This window comes from Chelonia mydas, chromosome 8 (genome assembly GCF_015237465.2).
Source record: "Chelonia mydas isolate rCheMyd1 chromosome 8, rCheMyd1.pri.v2, whole genome shotgun sequence".
In the NCBI taxonomy this organism is placed as follows: Eukaryota; Metazoa; Chordata; order Testudines; family Cheloniidae; genus Chelonia; species Chelonia mydas.
Window position 1 is genome coordinate 984,940 of NC_057854.1, and position 24,009 is coordinate 1,008,948.

At 47.9% G+C, this 24,009-nt stretch overlaps 1 protein-coding gene across 1 annotated transcript in view; it reads right to left on the minus strand.

Moving 5' to 3' along the window:
• NSD1 (nuclear receptor binding SET domain protein 1) overlaps window positions 1-24,009 on the minus strand; it is a 140,554-nt gene that overhangs the window by 50,445 nt on the left and 66,100 nt on the right. Inside the window, exons 6-11 of the mRNA XM_043520693.1 lie at window positions 13,302-13,382; window positions 10,883-11,004; window positions 10,413-10,731; window positions 5,353-5,462; window positions 3,034-3,109; window positions 1,411-1,529 (exon numbers count right to left, since the gene is read on the minus strand). Of these exons, the coding sequence (XP_043376628.1) occupies window positions 1,411-1,529; window positions 3,034-3,109; window positions 5,353-5,462; window positions 10,413-10,731; window positions 10,883-11,004; window positions 13,302-13,382 (827 nt within the window). The remainder of the gene's footprint in view (window positions 1-1,410; window positions 1,530-3,033; window positions 3,110-5,352; window positions 5,463-10,412; window positions 10,732-10,882; window positions 11,005-13,301; window positions 13,383-24,009) is intronic.

A 24,009-nucleotide genomic window follows, 5' to 3' on the forward strand; every position in this document is an offset into this window, starting at 1 on the left:
GCCTGGCGCGCCAACATCAGGTTTCACAGGAGGGTGAGTGCAGAAAATACAGTCTTGTTCAGCATGAAAGGGGCAGGTTTCCTCTGCCTTGGAGCAGCTGTTATTATTCCACACTTTGCTGTCCTGGACCTTCAGGTCAGTCTCCCCACACTGTGCACCGGAGTGAGGGCTACCCTGCTGGCAAGCCATTTGGATACCCACTCACAGTCCAGGGCACTCTGAATTACAGAGCTCAGCTGCGACGGGATCTCCTTGTCACCCTAGACACTCACAAGTGTCCAGACATTTCTCTCCGGCCAGCTGGCAGCATGCTCACACCATGGCTGCTAGGAGACCTGCTCTGAAACTGGCGTGCCAGAACACACAGCAATCACAAGCAAGTGGAAGCTGGCAGGGAACAGCACACAATGAGCTGTACAGGGCCTCGGAAAACTTGTTCCCAGGCCAGCAGAAAGTACCACCGCTGCCGTGCCTGGGGCCCTGCGAGGAAGCAGCGGGAGGGTGACCTGCACGCCCGTGCTTGCCCCACACTAGTACTGCACCAGTGGAGACTGCCATGGCAGTGAGCAGCAGAGGGGTTAGCCTTGCTTGGGTGAACAGCTGTGAACCACTGGGAGCCATTACAGCAACACAGTGATAAGAAATGCCTACGGCTGGCTCCTAACATACATCCTGCCAGCACTGGGTGCTGTTCAAGGTGTCCCTCCTCTCCCAGGACATGTCTTGGGGAGACCTGGCTCATTCCTAAAAGGCAAAATGTGGCGGTCAGAGATACTGTTATGAGCGGTCTCTGGCAGGGTGCTTTCACGTATCCAAAGAGGGAGTGACCCACTGGTGCAGGGGAAACACCCCAACTCAGACCTCTGGATTGAGGGCAGAATTCTAACAAGGGGCTGCCAGAAAGCAACCAAGAGCCCTGACCTCACGAGTGGTTCTCAATATCCTCTTCCACAACTCTGCAGCTAATGCTGGAGCGCAGAACGCAGACAAGAGGCGACTGCAGCATGTGATGCCCACACTCCAGAGTTCGTTCTGCTTATCAGTGCGCAAGAAGGCAGCATTCCCCACTGCAGCAGCCACGGCCTTTCAGTTGAATGAAAAACCTTCCAAACTGGCAAAGCAAAACGCCAGATGAAATTCCGCTCTGTCATTGCTTGGAACCCTCTCTTACGGTGAAATTAGCTGAGCAATAGCCCCAAAATTAAGCCCAAGCTTCAGTGGTCTTTAAAAAACAGCTGCTAATTCAAAGTGATACATTCCGTTTAAACTCAGAACAATTTAAACTCTTCTCTCCCATTTAGCCAATCAAATGCTGCAGAGTTTGTTTTTCAGAGGATACTTTGAAGAAGGAGAGGAGAGGTTAAAGGGTTCCTTGATAAAGTTTGCAACACCTAGAAGGACTAGCAGTACCTCAGAACTGGGAGCTTCCCCCAGTGCATCTTCACTCCTTCCTTTCTTGTACTGCGCTATAGCTGGGGAGTATCGCTGTCTCTTGCGCTTTCTCTGCTTCTCAGGGAGTCTGTCAGGAGCTGATGGGAGAGACATGTGTCAAGACAACGGAGAAGTAATGCTTCCCTGGCCATGAGCAGTGCAGTGAATTCTGCAGTTCAGGCTAGGAAGCTCCAAACTTGTCCCACTGCACTAATGGATAATGCGGCCAGGTCCAGTACAAGCCTGCAGGCAATGCCTTGGAATGCAGTTCCCAAATGGCTATACTGGTGACACCTCCTGTTCCTGCAGCCCCTCACAGGGGCATGGACCTGGGAAATGGGGATTCGTTTTGGCATGGCAGCAGAAAAACTCAGAGCCATTCCTGCTCTCCCTGAGACCCCAGCGGGGAAGCGCGGCAGCCAGCTCAAAGCACTGTGAGAGGTTTAGAGATTTTAAAAAAGAAAAGGAGTACTAGAGACTAACCAATTTATTTGAACATAAGCTTTCGTGAGCTACAGCTCACTTCATCGGATGCATGAGATTTTAAAGTTATTAATCGAAATGCTGATCAATTGTCCCCCTTCCCTAAGTGTTGCAACTCAAACTTCCTTGACTTTGGCTCAAGGGAGGGAAAAAGTGCGATACAACTGCAGAATTCTCTGCTGGCAGACCGGCCCCTGCCGAGCCTGGTGCAGGGCTCGCTGTGGCACAAGGCCCCCTACAACAGCCACACTAGACACCCTCAGTAACATCCTCACTTTGGGCCAATGGCTAGGGTGTGAATCCCACACTGGGCCTTGGCCTGCAGGGGCACCGAGCACTATAGAAGCTGCCTTCCATGGAAGGTGTGTATGTCCAGTATCTCCACCGCCCACAGGAAAGAGAAGATGCACTGCCATCTTTTGATAAATGAAAGCAATCCAATCCAGAGTCCAGGGCATTACTCCTGGCAACTCGAGAGCTATTACTGAGTGCACAATATCCACTGTCCGTATTCAGTCACAGCAGTATGTAACGGGCTGGCTTGGCACCTGCATCATGACAGGTGCTAGAGAAAAAGCAAATCTGGTTCCACAGGCCACCGTCTTTAAGGGAGGTATCGAAATTCCCACTGCCTCTTCCCCTTCCAAAATGCAGGGCTTCCAAAAACTGGCTTTCAGGAGAGACAGAAATCCCTAAATCTCGGTATCCCCCAAAACCTCATCACCAGTAACAACCTGGCAGGACCTCAGGAGAAAAACTGCACTGAGAAACCTCTATCCGAACGAGCAGAAAGCACCCACCTAACCCCAGCCCCACCGCAGGACAGTGCTCTGGAGACAGAGTGCACTCACAGCTCTACTGCTCCCTTCCCCAATTTCACACTTTACAGAGCTTACCGGGCGGGGCGGGGGGGGGGAGCGGGGCACAACTTTGAACAAATCAATTAGTTCTCCTGAGCAGTAAATGCCTCTGTAAACCCTGACTGGGTGCTACCTATAGACATGCTCTTCTGCCACAGGAACTAACGTACGTGGTTTGCCAAGAGTCCTGGCACAGACCACCCCAGGAATGGAACCTGGGGCTCCCTGCTTTGTTTCACAGACGCCTAGTGTTTCCTACCTTCTCCGAGATCCAAAAACTGGGGTGTGGAATAAAATTCAGAAAGGTCATTCTCCAGAGGGCCAGCATCAAAACACTAGGAATAAACAAGATTGAAACAATTTACCAGTTGCATTCAGACACGAGCAAGGAGATGTGTTTTCCTGAGCAATTCAAGCTGAATGTTTTTATGAACTGCTGTTATAAGTAACATCTCAGATTCCCACGAACCGAAAGAGATCAGAGAAAACAGGATCCTGTCAACTTTCAATTAATTTGCTTCGTGTTGGACAAATCTTGGCACATAGCAAGTCAACTGGCTGGCCAGCTGGAGTGCTCTGGCTGCTGCTGCTTATCATGCTGACCAGTGTCATCTCACTGGTTCCTCATGCTCCCCGCCTGTGCGTTGAATCCACCTGTTTTCTCTCATCGTACACTTAGCCAGTGAGCTCACTGGGACAGAGCCTGTCTCTTTGCCATACGTTCGTACAGGGCTTAGGACAATGGGGCCCTGATCTCGGGATGCTACCGCACCACTAACATTAACAATCCTGTTGTCTGGGGGGCTTCACGCAGCAACAAGGGAGAGGGAAACATCTTTCAGAATAGGAAAATGTAATCACAAACCCACAAAAATTGGCAAGGGCTCTTGGGTAGGTACAAAATCTAAAATGCATGCACAATTCTGGTCTCCCATTTGTAAGAAAGATTAATTCAAACTGGAACAGGTGCAGAGAGGGGCTACTAGGATGATCCTTATGAAAGGAGACTCACAGAGCTTGGCTTGTTTAGCCTAACCAAATGAAGGCCTAGGGGCGATATGGTTCCTCTCTATACATATATCAGAGGGATAAACACCAGGGAGGAAGGGGAGTTATTTAAGTTAAGGGCCAATGAAGAACAAATGGATATAAACTGGCCATCAACAAGTTTAGGCTTGAAATCAGACAAAGGTTTGTAACCATCAGAAGAGTGAAGTTTTGGAACAGCCTCCCCAGGGGAGCAGTGGAGACAAAAAAACTAACCTGTTTCAAGACTAAGCGTGCTATGGAAGGGGAGCTATGATGAGGTTGCCTGTAAGTACATATGGCTCATCCATGACGCTATTAATGACCATCTCCCAAGGCCGGAGGTGGGACACTAGAAGAGGAGGGCTCTGAGTTACTACACACAATCCTTTCCCAAGCGTCAGGCTGGTGGTTCTCGCCCACTGATCACCATATTTCAGGTTGGGAAGCAATTTTGCACCAGGTCAGATTGGCAGAGACCACGGGAGGTTTTTCGCCTTCCTCTGCAGCATGGGGCATGGGTTACTTGCAGGTTTAACCTAATGTAAATGTTGGATTCTTTGTAACTTGAAGTCTTTAAATCATGATTTGAGGATGTCAGTAACTCAGCCAGAGGTTAGAAATCTATTGCAGGAGTGGGTGGGCGAGGCTCTATGGCCTGCAATGTGCAGGAGGTCAGACTAGATGATCATGATGGTCAACTTCTGACCTTGAAGTCTGAATCTTTTTATCTCATTTTTTGAAACCATGTTACCTGGTGAACATTAGAGACCAGTGGGTGATTTTCCTTTAATCATCAGAATCCAACACCACAGAGAGCAACCTGAACATTTCATACCATCGGAACCCCGTCAATTTAAAGTACAGGTTTGATGAGACCCAGCTAAGACTCATTCTGATGTTCACCAGCTTGCAGAGGAGGGTGATGAGAGAAATGTCGTCCCCACTTCAGAGAAAATTTGGTATATGAAAATTCAGGGGCTAGGACCTCAGGATCAAGATCAAGCAGCAACAGAATAGAACACATGGAGACTCCCTACTCCAACCGGAAAAGTCTACTGTAGAGCACTTCCACCTGGGAGTCCTGGTGAGAGTTCCCTGGAGTGCCCTTTGCCAATGCAAATTAAAGGAGAGGGATGTTTCACAGCAGAAACTATCCAGTCCCCATAAGAAGCAAAGTTGTTTCCCTCCTTATCTAACTTCAATTGTTTTATTCACCGTAACACACAGACTAAAATGTGGAGACTCAGCACAGGGCTCATGTGGCTAAACATGACCTGGTGCTGACAGGTGTTGTTAGTGCTGTCGGGAAGCAGTGCTAGTTAGGATGAATTTATAAGGAGATTTTGTATAACATGTTCTGAGTGGATTTGCACAGAGCAGTCCCTAAAAATCAAGAGAGGTCACCGGAGCCGAGGACATAGCGCTACCCCAAGAGTCGGAGAGCCGCGTTATTACGTCATAATTCACAGCTGCAGCCAGCTAGACACACTCCACGCTGGCTGGTGTTTCGTTCCCAGCTAGCACTCAGGGTTTGCTGGAAGGAACGTACCTTCTTTGGAGGAGTCCACCCCTCCTTCTTTGGCATAAACACAGCATCCAAATCGTTGGATTCCAAGAGCTTCTTAGTTGGCTTCCTCTGACGCTTACTCTCCACATTCCCTGCAATAAAGTTCTAGTTAGGAAAAATACAGTTCCTTTAACTGGACTCAGACTAACAAAATCCATCATCAGATACTAACTGATATTTAAAATCTCATCCACCTGCTACCCCTTGTGTCTTAGTCTGTAGGCTCTCAGAGGCAGTGACTATTAGGCATTTTACATGTGTGGAGCACCCAGCGTTACACACCTCAGCCTGGCTGTGCTCTTTAGGTTTTACCACAATATCTATGTTTAAACAACAACGTCAAACTCACAGAAAAACCGGAGCTGTCAGGTCAGACAGCACACACCAGCAATGCAACTTAGAGAGAGCCAGGCAATCAGCAGCTACATCACTCAACAGCCCTCTGACCACCGCTCACCAGTCCCCTTCTCTACCTCGACGAGTTCCCTTCCACCACCCACAACCCACATATCTCCACCTCCATCCTGAACCCCAGCTGTCTGTACCATTGTGTGTTCATATGCTACCATCAGGTCGGTATGGCTTCAAAAATTACATTAGATGTACTTCTATATTTGACTCTGTATTGGTGCTTTTAGGTGAGTGAGGATCCAGTTGCTGGTAACAGTGTTTTGGGCAGTTTCTTCAGACCATAGCTACTGCGCTTCTGGTCTCGCAATCACGGGGAAAGATCAAGTCTAACTCAAGCACCTGCCTCGTACAGATGCAACAACTACACTATGATCCTGTTTATCCAAAATGTTTTGGGGACATCAAAAAAACTTTCAGACTAACAGGAATATAACCGTTGCAAGCAGCATCCATGCGGAGATAAACATGATCAGAAAAAATGGTTACTCACCTTCTCATAACTGTTGTTCTTCGAGATGTGTTGTTCATGTCCATTCCAACCAGGTATGTGCGCGCTGCGTGCACACCAGCCGGAAGATTTTTCCCTGAGCAGCATCCGGAGGGTCGTTCTGGGCACCACCTGGAGTCGTGCCTTCATGGCGCCTAATATAGGGCCCTGCCAACCTGCCACCCCCCAGTTCTGTCTTGCTGGCTGCTCCGACAGAGGAGTAGAAGGGTGGGTATTGGAATGGACATGAACAACACATCTTGAAGAACAGTTACGAGGAGTAACCGTTTTTTCTTCTTTGAGTGCTTGTCCATGTCAATTCCAATCCGCTGACTCACAAGTCTAAGCTCAGGAGGTGGGACTGGAGTCTGCCACTGATTAGAGCACTGCTCACCAGAAGGCTGCATCGTCTCTGGCCTGCTGAGTGATCACACAGCACATGGTAAAAGTGGGTATGGAGGACCACATCGCTGCTCTGCGGATTTCATGGGTGGAAACCTGTGCCAGGAATGCTGCTGAGGAGGCCTGAGCTCTGGTGGCATGCACAGTGATTGACTGAGAGGGCACCTTTGCCAAGTTGTAGCACTCCCGAATGCAGGACGTGATCCATGACGAGATACATTGAGAGGAGACGGAGACTTTTCATTCTGTCCGCCACTACCACGAATAACTGGACGGACCTTCAGAAAGGCTTTGTTCTCTCGATGTAGAAGGCTAGCGCTCTGTGGACATCCAGTGAGTGAAGCGTCTGCTCCCTGTCGCTGGAGTGAGGCTAATGGTAGAATACATTGAGGAAGATGTCCTGGTTGACGTGAAATTGGGAAACAACCTTTGGGAGAAAAGCCGGGTGAGGCCTGAGCTGAACCTTGTCCTTATGGAACACAGTGTAAGGGGGCTCTGAGGTTAGGGCTGAGCTCAGACACACTCCGAGCCGAGGTTATCGCCACCAGAAACGCCACCTTGTATGAGAGAGAAGCAGGGAGCACGTTGCCACTGGCTCAAATGGTGGCCCCATAAGTCTGGAAAGGACCAGAATGAGGTCCCAAGCTGGGACCGGCTGTCCGACCTCTGGGTATAGCCTGTCAAGACCTTTAAGGAAGTGACTGACCAACGGATTGGCAAAGACTGAGCGTGCCTCTGCACCTGGGTGGAAGGTGGAGATGGCAGCCAAGAGAACCCTTATTGACGACACGGACAGCCCCTGCTGCTTGAGGTGGAGGAGATAGTCCAGTATAAGTGTCACAGAGGTGACAGTTGGGGATGGGAGGTGTTGCGCCGACCAGACTGAAAATCTCTTCTACTTGGCAAGGTAGACAGCTCTCGTAGAGGGTTTCCTGCTGCCAAGGAGGACTTGTCTGACTTGATCAGAGCAAGAAAGCTCCAGGTTCAGCCATTCAGGAGGGAGCAAAACTGGTGACGCTTCCTGTTGCGTCGCGTGGCGAACAGGTCTATCGGGGGAAAGCCCCACCGATGGAAAATTGAGGTCACGACGCCCGGGCGAAGGGACCACTCGTGGCCGTGCAACAAGCTGCTGAGATGGTACTTAAGGGAGATACGATGCTTGCAGGTGTATTGAGTGCTCTACACAGAAGTCCCACAGCATGAGGGCTTCCTGGCACAGGAGAGAGGAGCGTGCACCCCCCAGTCTGTTGATATAAAACATCGCCGAGGTAGTGTCTGTCAGGACTGATACACACCTCCCTGCTAAGTGGGCTCTGAAAGTCTGGTATGCCAGGCACGCCGCTCTCAGCTCTTTGACATTGATGTGTAGAGCGAGATCCACCTGAGATCAGAGGCCTTGTGTTCTGAGGTGTCCCAAACGTGCTCCCCAGCCCAAGTCTAATATGATGAGAGGGATGGCTGGGGGCTGGTGAAGGGGATGCCAGCACATATTACCTGCGGGTCAAGCCACCATAGGAGGGAGTCGACTACCGGGTGAGGCAGGGTTACAATCCTGTCCAAACTGTCCCGGGCTGGCCACTGACACCAGCCATGACTGAAGAGGTCGACGTCTGAGCTTGGTGTGCTGTACTGTGTAGGTACACGCAGCCATGTGTCCTAGAGGTTTCAGGCAGTTCCGTGCTGTGGTGGTGGGGAACTGCCTGAGACTTTGAATGATGTCGCTGAGGGCTCGGAATCTTGCTTCGGGAAGGAACTGTGTCGAGTCCAGTACCACCCTTACAAATCCCATCTGCTGAACCGGGGACAGCTTTGATTTCCCCTTGTTCAGTGGCAGGCCCAGTTTGTCAAATGTCATTCTTATGAAGATGACTTGCATCTCTACTTGAGCCCTGGATCGGCCTTTGATCAGCCAGTTGTCGAGGTATGGGAACACCTGTACCTGTCGCCTACGCAGGAACATGGCCACGACTGCCAGGCACTTGGTGAATACTTGAGGTGCCACTGACAGGCTGAATGGGAGGACTGTGAACTGGTAGTGGGTGTTGTTCACCACAAACCTGAGGAATTTCCTGTGGGACGGAGTTATCGCTATGTGAAAGTATGAGTCCTTCAAGTTGAGGGCGGCTCACCAGTTTCCTGGATCCAGTGAAGGGATGATGGAAGCCGAAGAGACCATGCGGAATTTGAGTTTCTTCACGAACCTGTTGAATTCTCGCAGGTCTAGGATGGGCCTGAGCCTGCCCTTGGCTTTCGGTATTAGGAAATACCGGGAGTAGAAGCCCTTGCCCTTCAGCTCCCGAGGAACCTCTTCCACTGCCCCTACTGAAAGGAGCGAGTGCACCTCCTGTACAAGGAGTTGCTCATGAGAGCGATCCCTGAAGAGGGACGGGGAAGGGGGTGGAAGCGCACAGAATTGGATGGAGTATCCCCTCTCTACTGTGTGGAGCTCCCAGTAGTCTGAAGTGACAGGGGACCACGCACGGTAGAAAGAGGATAGTCGGAACGAAAAGGTAAGATGAGGTAAATCCAGTTTTTGATCTGGTACACCGTCCTCGTGCGCGCCTTCAAAAGGCCTGTTTCTGGCCCACAGAAGACTTGGTCTGGCCAAAGCCCTGGCCTGAGGACAGCTGAGGCCTCTTCCTGCTGCTCCTGTTCCTCCTCTGGGAACCGTCCTGTCAGTTTTGCTGGTAAACTGTGGAGGTTGCGGCCTCAAATGCCTGCATAGTGTCACCAAGATCTAGACCTCCTGCTGCTGGACCTATCTGAACGATAGGACTCTGCCTTGGACTCCGAAAAAGAAGACCATGGAGGAGCAGTACTGGCTGGTGCCGCAGAGCAGTGCCAAACCTCTGGGGACTGATGCAGTTCCCCCCCACCCCCACACCGTGGGCTGTCGGTGCCAGGGAGTGGCACACAGGAGATGGGGTGCAGCGTGACACCATCGCTGGCTTGCTCCTAGATGGAATAGGCAGCCTGGCTGACACCGATGTCTCATCTCTCCTTGGGGAAGGCGGAGCCGTCAGGTGAACAAGGTCCTGCGCTAACTCAAAAGTCTCCGGAGTGGAGTGGAGTTGAATGTCCTGGCCATGACAGTCCGGAGAGCAGTAGTGGGCCAGACTTCACTGGACCCCTTGCGGGGCACGAATCAATGAGCCCCTAGGAGTTGTCGGGCCCGAAGTAGGCTGGATGGGCTGAGGCCTTTCTCCTTTCTAGGAGCCGACTTGCGCACCGTCGGCACCGGTGCGCTCAGGAAGTTCCAGCTAGCCGTCGCTGGCGGTCAGAAGGAACTGAGGAGGTGGCGGGTCGGCAGGGCCCTATATTGGGCGCTATGAAGGCGCAACTCCAGGGGGTGCCCAGGCCGACCCTACAGATGCTGCTCGGGGAAAAATCTTCTGGCTGTTGTGCATGCAGTGCGCGCACACCTGACTGGAATGGACACGAAACATGCACTCGAAGAAGAAGAGGGAGTTCGGAATACGCAGGTTTGGACAAACATGTAGTATGCGGAGAGCACATCACGGTACGGACAATGCTGGGAAATGTGAAGCGAGCAGCTTTTTCTTTGGCTACCAAATTTATAATTTATGCTTGCTCGCTTACAGCCACGTTACTGAGTTTAACAAAACAGAAACCAGAGAGCAGTTCTTCAGCTTTCCAGCACCGATCTGAGTCAGAATTCCTGCAGCTAGACGCAAAGCAGACTCACGCATTTCAGAAGGGAGGCATGCTGCATATCGCTTACCTGATTTCAGGAAACGTTCCTCTGCCTCCAGAGAACAAGCAGAAACTTCAGACACATCAGGGGAAGATAACATCAGCTCCGGCAAATCTGAATGTCCTTCTATGAGTAGGTCAGTGGGCTCAGAGGAATGGGATACTGGCTCTTCTAACAGCAAATGTTCTGCTTCAAGGACCGGAGGAGAATCTTTGGTTGAAGAGGAAGATGGAGTTGACATCACAGGATTCTGCTCCAGCTGCATATTCTGGATATCACTTCCACGACTGCATCGTGCTGGAAGCCTTTCCTCCCCCTTGAACTCAGACCTCTCCCGGGAACTCACCTAGCAGCAGCAACAGATACAGATGGAAGTGGGTTTAACCTGCCCTGTGCTATGCACAGCAAGAACACAAACAACATACTGCAGGGATACAAACCAGAGCCCGAGAGCAAAACCACAGAACGCGAGTTAGCAGCACGACGCTCTCACCTACCCTTTGCAATTGCTCCTGGCCCTTCTTTGATTTTTTCTTAGGTGCAAATATCTGATCATATTCTTCTGCATATTCCAGAAGCCGTTTGCTCGGCTTTCTAAGGCGTTTCTTTTCTGAATATGCTATGAAAAAAGAAAACAGCTTCAGGATGAAGTTTCTGAGAAGAGCAAAAGGCTGGCATGAAATCCCCTTCTAGCCTGTCCGTAGAGGCTGCTCCAGTACCGTTTTCCGGAAGCACCATGAAGAAAAGGCAGTGTAATCCAGAGAAGAAAAGTCCCTTCACATGATTCTCTTGGACAAATTGTTATCTTCAAGGGGATGTCTGCACTGTGACAAAAGACTTGCGGCACAGCCGCAGCTAGCCAGGTTAGCTGACTCTGTCTCGCTGGGCTATAAAATTGCAGTGTAGACATTCAGGCCTGGGCTGGAACCTGGGCTCTGGGACCTTGCCCCTCCTCGGGTCTCAGAGCCCAAACTCTACACTGCAATTTTATACTCCACAGCCCAAGCCCGAGTCACCTGATCCAGGCCAACTCTGGGTCTTCTACTGCAGTGTACCGGTTTCAGAGTAACAGCCGTGTTAGCCTGTATTCGCAAAAAGAAAAGGAGTACTTGTGGCACCTCAGAGACTAACCACTTTATTTGCGCATAAGCTTTCATGAGCTACAGCTCACTTCATCGGATGCTGTAGCTCACGAAAGCTTATGCTCAAATAAACTGGTTAGTCTCTGAGGTGCCACAAGTACTCCTTTTCTTTTTACTGCAGTGTAGATTCTAGTTCCTAACTTATTAACCCTTTCTTGGCACAGTGGGGGAGATTTTCAAAAGTGCCCAAGACAGCCAGGCACCCTGAACTCTCACTGACAGTCAGAGAGAGTTCACCAGCAGATCCTACGCAGGCACATCCGGAAATCTCACCCTGCATCTCCCTTTCCTAAGCTCCCCCCGCCACTGCCCTTTTCACACCATCTCCCTGCTATTTCAGACTCTCTCCCACTCTCTGTTGTTAAGACTGAAACTGTTGCTCTTTTTAACGTAGTTTAGAGTTAAGCCAGAGTTTCACTAGAAGCTGTGCTGGAAGCCTCTCTTCTTCCCACCTTTATTCCGCGCAGCCTTCAGGTGTCTCCCTCCCTCTCCTTCTGCAAACCCACTTCGTCCACTTCGCTTCACAACACTCCACGCTGCTATGATGCTGCCTGACCTGTTTGCTGTCTCAATCAGACTGCACATTCCTCAGGGCACAGACCTGCCTTCCATACGTTTGTAAAGCATTGCAGTATTACAGAAAAATAAATGATAAAAATGCTTCCATTCATAAATTCCGAAGCAAGAAGGAACCCTTGTGGTCATCTAGTGTGACCTCCTGCATAGCACAGGCCAGAGACCTGTCCCACAATAATTGCTAGAGCAGAGCGTTTAGAAAAACATCCAGCCTTGATTTAAAAATTGCCAGTGAGGGAATTCTGCACCAAAAAATTAAATATTCTGCACACATTTTAAAATCTGCATATTTTATTTGTCAAAATAACACAATATAATCACACCATTTTCAATTATTTGCTGATAAGTATTTTGAAATACATTACCAAAAGAATTGAAAATGGTGTGATTATATTGTTATTGTGTTTCTGTGTTGTTTTGACAATCAAAATATGCAGAACTTTGCAAAATTTTTAGTTTTTCAGTTCAGAATTCCCTCAAGAGTACCACGGTTCTGTGTGGTGAAATCTGGATGCTCCTCGTGGGGAGTCTGGGTGCAGGGGGGAATCTGGATGGCTCAGTATGGGATTTTGGGGGCAGGGGGAATGGGACTCTGCAGGGGAGTCCAGGTGAAGGTGGTTAGGGCTCAGCTGGGGGGGCCCTGGGGAAATGTGGCTTGGGTGAGTGGGGGGTCAGGGTGCAGCTGGTTGGGACTAAGTAGGATGGGGGTCTGTGTGGGGGGGGCTCCTGGTGCAGGGGGTAAGGCTCGGCAGGGTGGAGGTTTGGGGAGCTCGGTGGTGAAGTTCTGGCTGCAGGGGGATCCTGATGCGGAGGGGGCTCAGTGGGGAGGGTTCAGGGTGCAGCAAGGGGTCACAGTACAGGGAGCTGCTCCACATCCACCCAACCCCTGTGCATCCAGACCCCCGGCACCTAACCTCCCTCCCACCGCGGAGCCTCACCTCCCCACACACCTGGAACCTCACACACCCTCCCACCCCCACCCCGCAGCCAGACACACACATACACACACACATATATATCCTGGGGTGCAGAGCTTCCCGCAGCTAGTGGAAGTTTCTCGGGCTTGATCTGACCCAGCCCTGGTTGCTCCGTGCAGGGAAGGGGAAGGTGGAACTCCGTCTCCATCCCCACCACCAGCTGGGACCAAGTTCCTGGGTGGCCAGGGCATCCCCAGACCCCTCTCCCCTGACTGATTTACCTCTCCCCAGCTGAGCTGCCAGGGAGGGGTGTGCGAGTACTGGTGCAGCTTCTCTCTGCTTCCCCACAGAAACCATTTCATCTGCAAGGAAGCAAAAGGAATCTGTAAGGTGGGGGACAGGCATTTTTCTGCTGTGCTACAGGGGCACAGAATTTTTCCAGGAGTAAATAACCTCCCTATTCCTACTTGAGATTACCCCGTTTATGCATCCAAGGATCACCTTAGCCCTTTTGATCACAGCATCTCACTGGGAGCTCATGCTCAGCTGATTATCCATCACGACCCCCAAAACATTTTTCAGTCGCTGTCTCCCAAGATAGAGTCTCCTATTGTGTAACTATAGCCTACAGCCTTTGTTCCTAGATGTATCATTTACATTTAAGCGTATTAAAATGCATAGTTTGCTTGGCCCCAGTTCACAAAGAGATCCCTGTCACTCTGAATCAGCAACCCGTACTCTTTATTATTTACCACTCTACAATTTGTGTGTCATCTGCAAACTTTATCAGTCAAGATTTTTGTTTTCCTCCTGGTCATTGTTAAAAATTTTCAATAGCGTAGGGCCAAGAATCATTCCCTGCCAGACCCCTCTAGAAAGACACCCCTTGACGGAGAATTCCCCGTTTACTATTACATTTTGAGACCTATCAATTAGCCAGTTTTTAATCCATTTAATGTGTGTCATGTACATTTTATGTCATTCTAATTTTCAATCAAAATGTTCTGTGATACCAACTCAAACGCCTTATAGAAGTTTAAGTATATTACATCAACACTATTACCTTTATCCACAAAACCTGTAATCTTATCAAAAAAAGATAGCAAGTTAGTTTGACAGGATCTATTTTCCATAAACCATGTTGATCTGCATTAATTACACTTCCCCCATTAAATTCTTTACCAATGAGTCCCATACCAGCTGCTCCATTGTCTTGCAGGTATGTGTGTCAGACTGCCAGGCCTATAACTACCCTGGTCATCCCATTTAGTCTTTTTAAATATTGGCACATTAGTTTTGTGTAACTTCTCTAGTGCTCCAAGCTTTACTGACCATCAACACTGATGGTCCAGAGAGTTCCTCCGCCAACTCCTTTAAACTCTTAGCTAAATCTCTGATAAGACTCCTAATAGCCTGTGCTGTATTGCCATGCAACACATCTAAACCTTGTAAGCGGCAATGAATAGCTTCAGCTCAACACCCCATTTCTACGCAACAGGCTATTGGAGCAGGATGGCACACTTACTTCCCTCCTTTGCTCTTTGAGATACGCCACCAATGGTTTTTGAGCAATGCTATTCTACTGACTTTCCATCTTTCACGGTTGAAAGAATCATTAAACAACATTCTCAGGAGATTCCCGTTAGTCACTGAATGTTTAAAATCTGATCACTTCAATCTCTCCATAGCTCAGAATCTTAGAAACAAACCAAGAACATCTTCCTCCTCCATAAGCTTTTTGTCCACCTCCACGTGTGTGTAGGAGGGGCTATTCTATTTATTTTTTAACTGAGGCACTTCGTAACACAGTGAGAACAGTGGGAGGCCGGGCAGCATCTCTGTGCCTTATTGCGGTTTCATGCTTACATAAGTACAAAAAAAATCTAACTTAGCCACAAGTGATGCGACAAACACTGTTTGCTTACAACAGCTGTCACCAGTAGGCAGCAATGCACCATGTAGGTGCTGTCAGGGTGAGGTGCAGGTCCCGCTGCATAGCCTGCCTGGAAGCCAAGCGCTTTCTATGACACCAACAGCACACAGAATGTAGCACTGCACTATAAAATGGTTATTTAATAGTTTAGCTCACAGGATTGATCTGTACAAAGAGAGACTCAATTGAACAGTCAGACCACCGCATTTGCCAGCCAGATTACTTTCTTAAAAATACCAGGAGTTAGCAACTTCCAATCATCCTCCCTTTTTGCTTATTTGGTGTAGCAATTACACTGGTACCAGAAATATGTCAAATATTCCATTTGAATTGCGAGGGCAAATAATATGTAGCTGAGAACTTCTGCGGTTCAGGATACAGCCTATCATGGTAGTTATGCGGGAGCACTATTATAGTTAAGGTTGCATCATGACATCTGTTTAAAGGTGGACCATTCTAAGTCCTCTGAAATCGACATGCTTAGTCAGATTTCTTTGAAATTACGGGTGCGTGCCTGGGGAGAGCACAGGGTAGGATTAGTGACCCAAATTTGGAGTCACTTGAGCCAAGGGTTCCAGAGATTTAAGCCCCAGCAATAAACAGCCATTTAAAAAAAACCAAAGTGGCATGTCTTTGGCCAGAGCTAGAGATCAAACTGCTGACGTGACGCAGGACAAAATGGTCTCAGTAGAGTGTTACCCGAGGTCATGCATGGCATCACCTGAACCTCTGCGGGACCTAACTTGTGAAGTGTATTTAAGAAAATGGACATTTTTACACAGTCCATAACAGACTCATAGCTAGAGGGTTTCCATTCCTGCCATTTTATATGCTTTAAAGCTCAACTCTTGTAAGTGCTCTAAAATCCAAATGATTCATTGGAGTGCTTTGAAATTCAGAGTGCTTCACAGGGGTTTAGCACAGCATTAGTGATCCAAATTTGGGGTCATTTGACTGAAGTTCCCAAGTTACAGCCTCACCCCCAAAAATAGTTCCCTTCTGCTGCCATATACTGTTAAACTGAGCAGTACAAATGAACCACAGGTCTCCTTGAGATTGATGGCTATGAACTCACTCTTCCAAACACATATCTAGGGGTAAATCAACCAGAAGCCCGCTCCAAAGACAAAAACATTTTGAACTGAGTGGCTGCAATTTGAGAGTCGTGGGCAGCAATTTCATTTTGGGGGAAATGTAATCACAATATTGGTGGTGGGGAGGAATTAGACACGTGTTTGCTTCCTGGGATGAGGAGGATTAGTAGGGGGTGAAGAAGTGGGGGAGCAGGGGAGAGAGATTTGGGCCTGCAGTGAGGGGAGGGAGATTCTGGAGCAGGGGACAAATGGGGATGGATGATAGGGGAGGCAAAAGGGGTTGGGGGCTCAGGTGGGGGAGGCACGGCACCCCGGTTCCCTGCACCACCAGCTCTGCCAGGGCACCCTGTGACCCGAGAACCCCTGTGCTAACTGGCATGGGGCACTGAGGGGCTGCAAAGCGGTTACAGGAATCTCCTGAGTCTGGCATGTGCACCCTAGTTTCAAAGAATGTCGGGTGAGATCTCCAACGAAAGCCAGTGTCAATATTATGGTGAAACGGATGGATGTTCAGTAAATATACTGAAAATACGTCCTTAAAGTCTGTGTCTAAGGAACGGTCACAGCAAAGGGGAACCCCAGATTTTCAGTCTAGTGAACAGGAGCACAAAGAGGAGGTTTGTGAGGGAGTTCTCCAGGTGAAGGAGGACCACCTACAGCTGCGGGCGGGGGGGGAAGGGGGGAAGAGTTTGTCTGTTAGTTTATTTGTCTATTTGTTTGCCATGTGCTTGCCCGCTTGACAATTATTGTGTGGGCTGTTTTGGGGGCATTGAAGGAGCAAACAACACGTCCTTAGTCACTCTCTCCACACCAGCCACAATTTTATAGACCTCGATCACATCCTCCCCTCACCCACAATCTCTTTTCCAAGCTGAGCAGTGCCAGTGCTTTTAATCCCTCAACATAAGGAAGCTTTTCCACACCCCTGATCATTTTTGTTGCCCTTCTCTGCACCTTTTCCAATTCCAATATATCTTTTTTGAGGTGGAGTGCCCAGACCTGTATACAGTATGCAAGGTGTGGGCGCACCAGGGAGTTATACAGCGGCATTATGATATTTTCTGTTTTGTTGTCTGATCCCTTTCTTAACAGTTTCTAACATTGTTAGCCTTTTTGACTGCTCAGAAGTCAAATCCTACCGAAGGAAATAGAAAGCAGCATAAATTCTGGCAAGTCAAGTGTAAAAGGATAATTAGGCAGGCCAAAAAAGAATTTGAAGAGCAACTAGCAAAAGACAAACAGCAAAAAAAAAATTGTAAGTCCATCCATCAGAAATAGGAAGCCTGCCGAAAAATCAGTGGGGCCACAGGACAATGGAGGAGCTAAAGGAGCACTAACAGAGACAAGGTCATTGTAGAGAAGCTAAATGAATTCTCTGCATTGGTCTTCAGGGCTGAGGATGTGAGGGAGATTCTCAAACCTGAGCCATTCCTTTTAGGGGACAGATCTGAGGAACTCTCCCAGATTGAGGTGTCAATAGAGGAAGTTTTGGAACAAGTTGATAAATTAAATAGTAGTAAGTCACCAGGACCAGATGGTATCACCCAAGAGTTCTGAAGACACTCAGATATGAAACTGCAGAACTACCAGCTGGAACTCGTTACAGGGTGTATGGTAACACCCATTGTTTCATGTTCTCTGTGTATATAAGTCTCCGCACTGTATTTTCCACTGAACGCATCCGATGAAGTGAGCTGTAGCTCACGAAAGCTTATGCTCAAAGAAATTTGTTAGTCTCTAAGGTGCCACAAGTCCTCCTTTTCTTTTTGCGAATACAGACTAACACGGCTGTTACTTTAATAACTGTGGTATGTAACCTATAGCTTAAATCAATCAGTCTCTGTACCAGATGACAGGAGAATAATTAATGCAACACAGATTTTTTAACAAGACTCCAGAGGTGATCCTGGCAATGACAGGCTGGTAAGCCTAATTTCAGTACCACGCAAAGAATTATCAGATACATAGATGAACATGACTCTTGGTGAAGAGTCAACAGGGCTTTATATAAAGGGAAATCATGCCTCACCAACCTATTAGAATTCTTTGAGGGGGGTCAACAAACATGTGGACAAGAGTGATCAAGTTGATCTAGTGTATTTAGATTTTCAGAAAGCCTTTGACAAGGTCCCTCACCAAAGTCTCTTAAGAAAATTAAGCAGTCTCATAGACATTAAGGCCAGAAGGAAACATCATGATCATCTAGTCGGACTTCCTGCATATTGCACGCCACAGAATCTCAGCCACCCACTCCTGTAATAAACCCATAACCTCTGGCTGAGTTACTGAAGTCTTCAACTCATGATTTAAAGACTTCAAGTTACAGAGAATCCACCATTTACACTAGTTCAAATCTGAAAGTGATCCGTGCCCCATGCTGCAGAGGAAGGTGAAAATCCCCCCAGGGTCTCTGCCAATCTGACCTGGGAGAAAATTCCTTCCCGACTCCAAATATGGCGATCAGCTAAACCCTAAGCACGTGAGCAAGAACCGCCAGCCAGACACCTGGGAAAGAATTCTCCGTAATAACTCACAGCCCTCCCCAGCTAGTGTCCCATCACCAGCTTTTGGAGATATTTGCTGCTAGCAATCGCAGGTAAGCCACTTGCCACTGTAGGCCGTCTCATCACACCATCCCCGTCATAAACTTATCAAGCTCAGTCTTGAAGCCAGTTAGGTTTTTTCCCCCCACTGCTCCCCTTGGGAGGCGGCTCCAGAATGTCACTCCTCCGATGGTTAGAAATCTTTGCTTAATTTCAAGCCTTAACTTATTGATGGGCAGTTTATAGCCATCTGTTCTTGTGTCCACATTGGTGCTCAATTTAAATAACTCCTCCCCCTCCCTGGTATTTATCCCTCTGAAGTATTTACAGACAAAATCACATCTCCCCTCAGCCTTTGTTTGGTTAGGCTACACAAGCCACGCTCTCTGAGTCTCCTCTCAAAGTAGGTTTTCCATTCCTCGCACCATCCTAGTAGCCCTTCTCTACACCTGTTCCAGTTTGAATTAATCTTTCTTATGGGGTCTCACCAATGCCTTGTATAATGGTACTAACACTTCCCTATTTCTACTTTAAATACCTCGCCTGATGCATCCTAGGACTTAATTTGCCTTTTTCACGGCTATATCACATTGGCAGCTCATAGTCTTCCTGTGATCAACAATACACCCAGATCTTTCTCCTCCTCTGTCACTTCCAACTGATACGTCCCCATCTTATAGCAAAAATTCTTGTTATTAGTCCCTAAGTGCATGACCTTTCACTTTACACTATTAAATATCATCCCCATTTCTATTACTCCAGTTTTCAAGGTTGTCCAGAACTTCTTGTATGGTATTCCGGTCCTCCTCCGTATTGGCAATACCTCCCAACTGTGGAAAGAACAAGGAGTCCTTGTGGCACCTTAGAGACTAACAAATTTATTTGAGCATAAGCTTTCGTGGGCTAAAACCCATTTCATCGGATGCATGCAGTGGAAAATACATTAGGAAGATACATATATACACAGAGAACATGAAACAATGGGTGTTGCCATACACACTATAATGAGAGTGACCAATTAAGGTGAGCTATTATCAGCAGGAGAAAAAAACCTTTTGTAGTGATAATCAGGATGGCCCATTTCCAACAGTTGACAAGAAGGTGAGAGTAACTGTGTGTGTGTGTGTGGGGGGGAAATAAGCATGGGGAAATAGTTTTTACTTTGTGTAATGACCCATCCACTCCCAGTCTCTATTCAAACCTAAGTTAATTGTATCCAGTTTGCAAATTAATTCCAATTCAGCAGTCTCTCGTTGGAGTCTGTTTCTGAAGTTTTTTTGTTGTAACATTGCGACTTTTAGGTCTGTAATCGAGTGACCAGGGAGATTGACGTGTTCTCAGACTGGTTTTCGAATGTTATAATTCTTGACGTCTGATTTGTGTCCATTTATTCTTTTACGTAGAGACTGTCTGGTTTGTCCAATGTACAGGATAAATGGACACAAATCAGACGTCAAGAATTATAACATTCAAACACCAGTCTGAGAACACGTCAATCTCCCTGGTCACTCGATTACAGACCTAAAAGTCGCAATGTTACAACAAAAAAACTTCAGAAACAGCTCCAACGAGAGACTGCTGAATTGGAATTAATTTGCAAACTGGATACAATTAACTTAGGCTTGAATAGAGACTGGGAGTGGATGGGTCATTACACAAAGTAAAAACTATTTCCCCATGCTTATTTCCCCCCCACACTCACAGTTACTCTCACCTTCTTTGTCAACTGTTGGAAATGGGCCATCCTGATTATCACTACAAAAGGTTTTTTTCTCCTGCTGATAATAGCTCACCTTAATTGATCACTCTCATTACAGTGTGTATGGCAACACCCATTGTTTCATGTTCTCTGTGTATATATGTTTCTTCCTAATGTATTTTCCACTGCATGCATCCGATGAAGTGGGTTTTAGCCCACGAAAGCTTATCCTCAAATAAATTTGTTTGTCTCTAAGGTGCCACAAGGACTCCTCGTTCTTTTTGCTGATACAAACTAACATGGCTGCCACTCTGAAACCTGTCCCAACTGTGGGTCATCCACAAATTTTATTAGCACACTCCCACTTTTTGTGCCAACATCTTTAATGAAAAGATTGAAGAAGACTGGTCCCAAGACTGATCCCTGAGGAACTCCTCTGGTAACCTCCCTCTGGCATGTTCACCTCTCAGTATGCCCATTGTAGTCTCCCCTTTAACCAGTTCCTTATCCACCTTTCAATTCTCACATTAATTCCCATCGTCTCCAATTTAACTAATAATTCCCCATGTGGCACCGGATCAAACGCCTTCCTGACATCCAGGCAGATTAAATCGACTGCATTTTCTTGGCTGTCTTCTCAAAGAAAGATCAGGTTGATCTGGCACAACCTGCCTTTTGTAAAACCCTGTTGCATTTTATCCCACTTGCTGTTTACCTCTATGTCCCTAACTATTTTCTCTTTCACTTAAGGTCAAACTAACAGGCCTATAGTTTCCCAGATCACTTTTCTTCCCTTTCTTAAAAATAGGAACTATATTAGCAATTTTCCAGTCATGGCATTCGACCAGAAAGTTTATAGATTCATGACAAATCCTTGCTATTGGGCTTGCAATTTCATGTGCCAGTCCCTTTAATATTCTTGGATGGAGATTATCTGGGCCCCGCGATTTGGTCCCATTAAGCTGTTTGAGTTTGATTTCCACCTCAAATTTGGTAATTTCCATTTCCACATCCTCATGTCCATTAGCCACCCTGCCACTATCCCAAGCCCCTTAGTAACCTTACTAAAACCTGTCTAAAATGGATGGACACCTTCTGGTGTGGCAAGAAGGCCAACAAATTGTCACCCCTTGCCAGGGTCTTCAGCCCCATCTCTGGGCCCTTTAAATCCTGCCCTTCACTCAGGCTTCTGAGCAAGCCTTGTCCCCTTCTTGGTGCCTAGGCCACTTTCCCAGTGGCCAATGGGGGAGATCTGGGCTTTCCCACTACTCTGGGTCCCAACCCAGGGACCCTACACATAACAGCCACGTACAACTGCCTTCAATTTGGTGCTGTTATTCCCTTGGATTTCTCCCACGTAGAGCCTCTCTTCACCCTGGCCTCGGGACGGAAATTCTCAAATCCTCTTTGTCCTTCAGAATGCAAGTACCAATAGAATCCGTCTTCTGGTTCTCTTCTTGAGCTCCTGTGACCAGCAGCGAGCCCCCTTTCCTTGCTTTCCAGCCAGCAAGAGCAGCACCTTCTATCTGGTGCTGCTGGGCTCTGATTGGCTGCTTCTATGCAGCCTCTCTAGGCAGGCCTGGAGGACCCACTTTCACCACTCCTTTTCTGGAGCCCGGTGGGGTAGGACTGTGGGAACTTCAGCAGGAGGCCTCAAAGACCCAGGTTCACTCTAACACAGTCCCCTAAGGACCAGTCTGAAACAGAGGGGCAGGAAGGCAAATAGTGGAGTACCAACTGGGACACACATCTGGAAGAACCACAGTTACTGCACAAGGCGAGTAACCTCCTCTTCTTCTTCGAGTAGGAGGTGCTCCACTTTAGGTGGCTTCCGAGCAGTAACCCCAGATGAATGAGGGCGCTTCGAAACAGACGAGAACTGCAGATATATTGCAGAGCCAAGTGCCACATCAGATCTGAGGGCATGGATCAGGCCCTAATGTTTCTGAAACATATGTTCTGAAGCCCATGTTACGGCCCTATATATTTCAGATACCAGTACGTTATTCTATAGTGCCAGAGATGTTGCCTACAATCTGGTTGAATGTGCCATCACCATTTGGTGATGATATTCGGATGCTGGCAAACCAGGTGCCAGCTTAGCTCAGAACCCCAGGCCAATTCACTTGTGTGTTAGAACAGATCAAAGCGTTAAATGTATAAGCGTGTGTTCAAATGTTTAAACTTCATGAAAACTAGTGGAATGTTACTTGTATTGTTTTCACTTATCTGTTCCTGTTGTAATGCAACAGCAAACATTTACATGGTGTATACCCTGTAACTAAATAACCCACCAAAGAGACCTCGTGAAATGCTAATGAAGGACTTTAACAGAAAATGCTAATTTCAAAGCAAGTGGCCGTTACGTATAGCGGTCAGGGTCAAAAGACTAAGGGCACGTCTTCACTGGCAACGCTAAAGCACTGCCGTTCCAGCGCTTCAACGTGGCTTGTGTAGTCACGGCAGAGCGCTGGGGAAGAGCTCTCCCGACGCTCTGAAAACCCACCTCCGCGATGGGTGCAGCTCCTAGCGCTGGTGCACTGTCTACACTGGCACGTCACAGCACTGACACTTGCTGCGCTCAGGGGGGTGTTTTTTCACACCCGAGTGAGAAAGTTGCAGCGCTGTAAAGTGCCAGTGTAGACACGCCCTAAGTACTTTCCTCACACACATCATCAAAGGAAAAGCCCACAGGGTTAGAGACACTATCAGCTCGCTTTCTGTGTGACAATACTACAAATATGGATTCAACGAAAGATCCTTGATCTCTGGACAGTTTGGACTCTTACAGGGAAGTGTGCCAAATGCAAAGCGGAGATTCCAAGAGACAATCTGGGTACCCTGGAAAGACTTTTGGGGAACAGGCAGTTCATTACATCACTGTCACCATTTGGAGTTAAAAGGAGTACTTGTGGCACCTTAGAGACGAACCAATTTATTTGAGCATAAGCTTTCGTGAGCTACAGCTCACTTCATCGGATGCATACTGTGGAAAGTACAGAAGACGTTTTTATACACACAAACCATGAAAAAATGGGTGATTATCACTACAAAAGGTTTTCTCTCCCACCACCCCACTCTCCTGCTGGTAACAGCTTATGTAAAGTGATCACTCTCCTTACAATAAGAAATGGAGTACTTGTGGCACCTTAGAGACCAACCAATCCATCTGAGCACAAGCCCTCGCGAGCCACATTGTTAACCTATCCAACTATACTCTTAGCCCAGCAGAAGCAGCTGTCCTATCTCGGGGCCTCTCCTTCTGCCCCTCCACCCCCACGAACATGATACAGTTCTGTAGTGACCCAGAATCCTATTTTCGACGTCTCCGACTCAAGGAATATTTCCAACACACCTCTGAACAACATACTAATCCACAGAGACCTCCCTACCAACACTACAAAAAGAAGGATTCTAGGTGGACTCCTCCCGAAGGTTGAGACAGCAGACTGGACTTCTACATAGAATGCTTCCGCTGATGTGCACGAGCTGAAAATGTGGAAAAGCAGCATCACTTGCCCCACAACCTCAGCCGTGCGGAACACAGCCTCAGAAACAACTCTGACATCATAATCAAAAAGGCTGACAAAGGAGGTGCTGTTGTCATCATGAATAGGTCGGAATATGAACAAGAGGCTGCTCGGCAGCTCTCCAACACCACTTTCTACAAGCCATTACCCTATGATCCCACTGAGAGTTACCAAAAGAAACTACAGCATT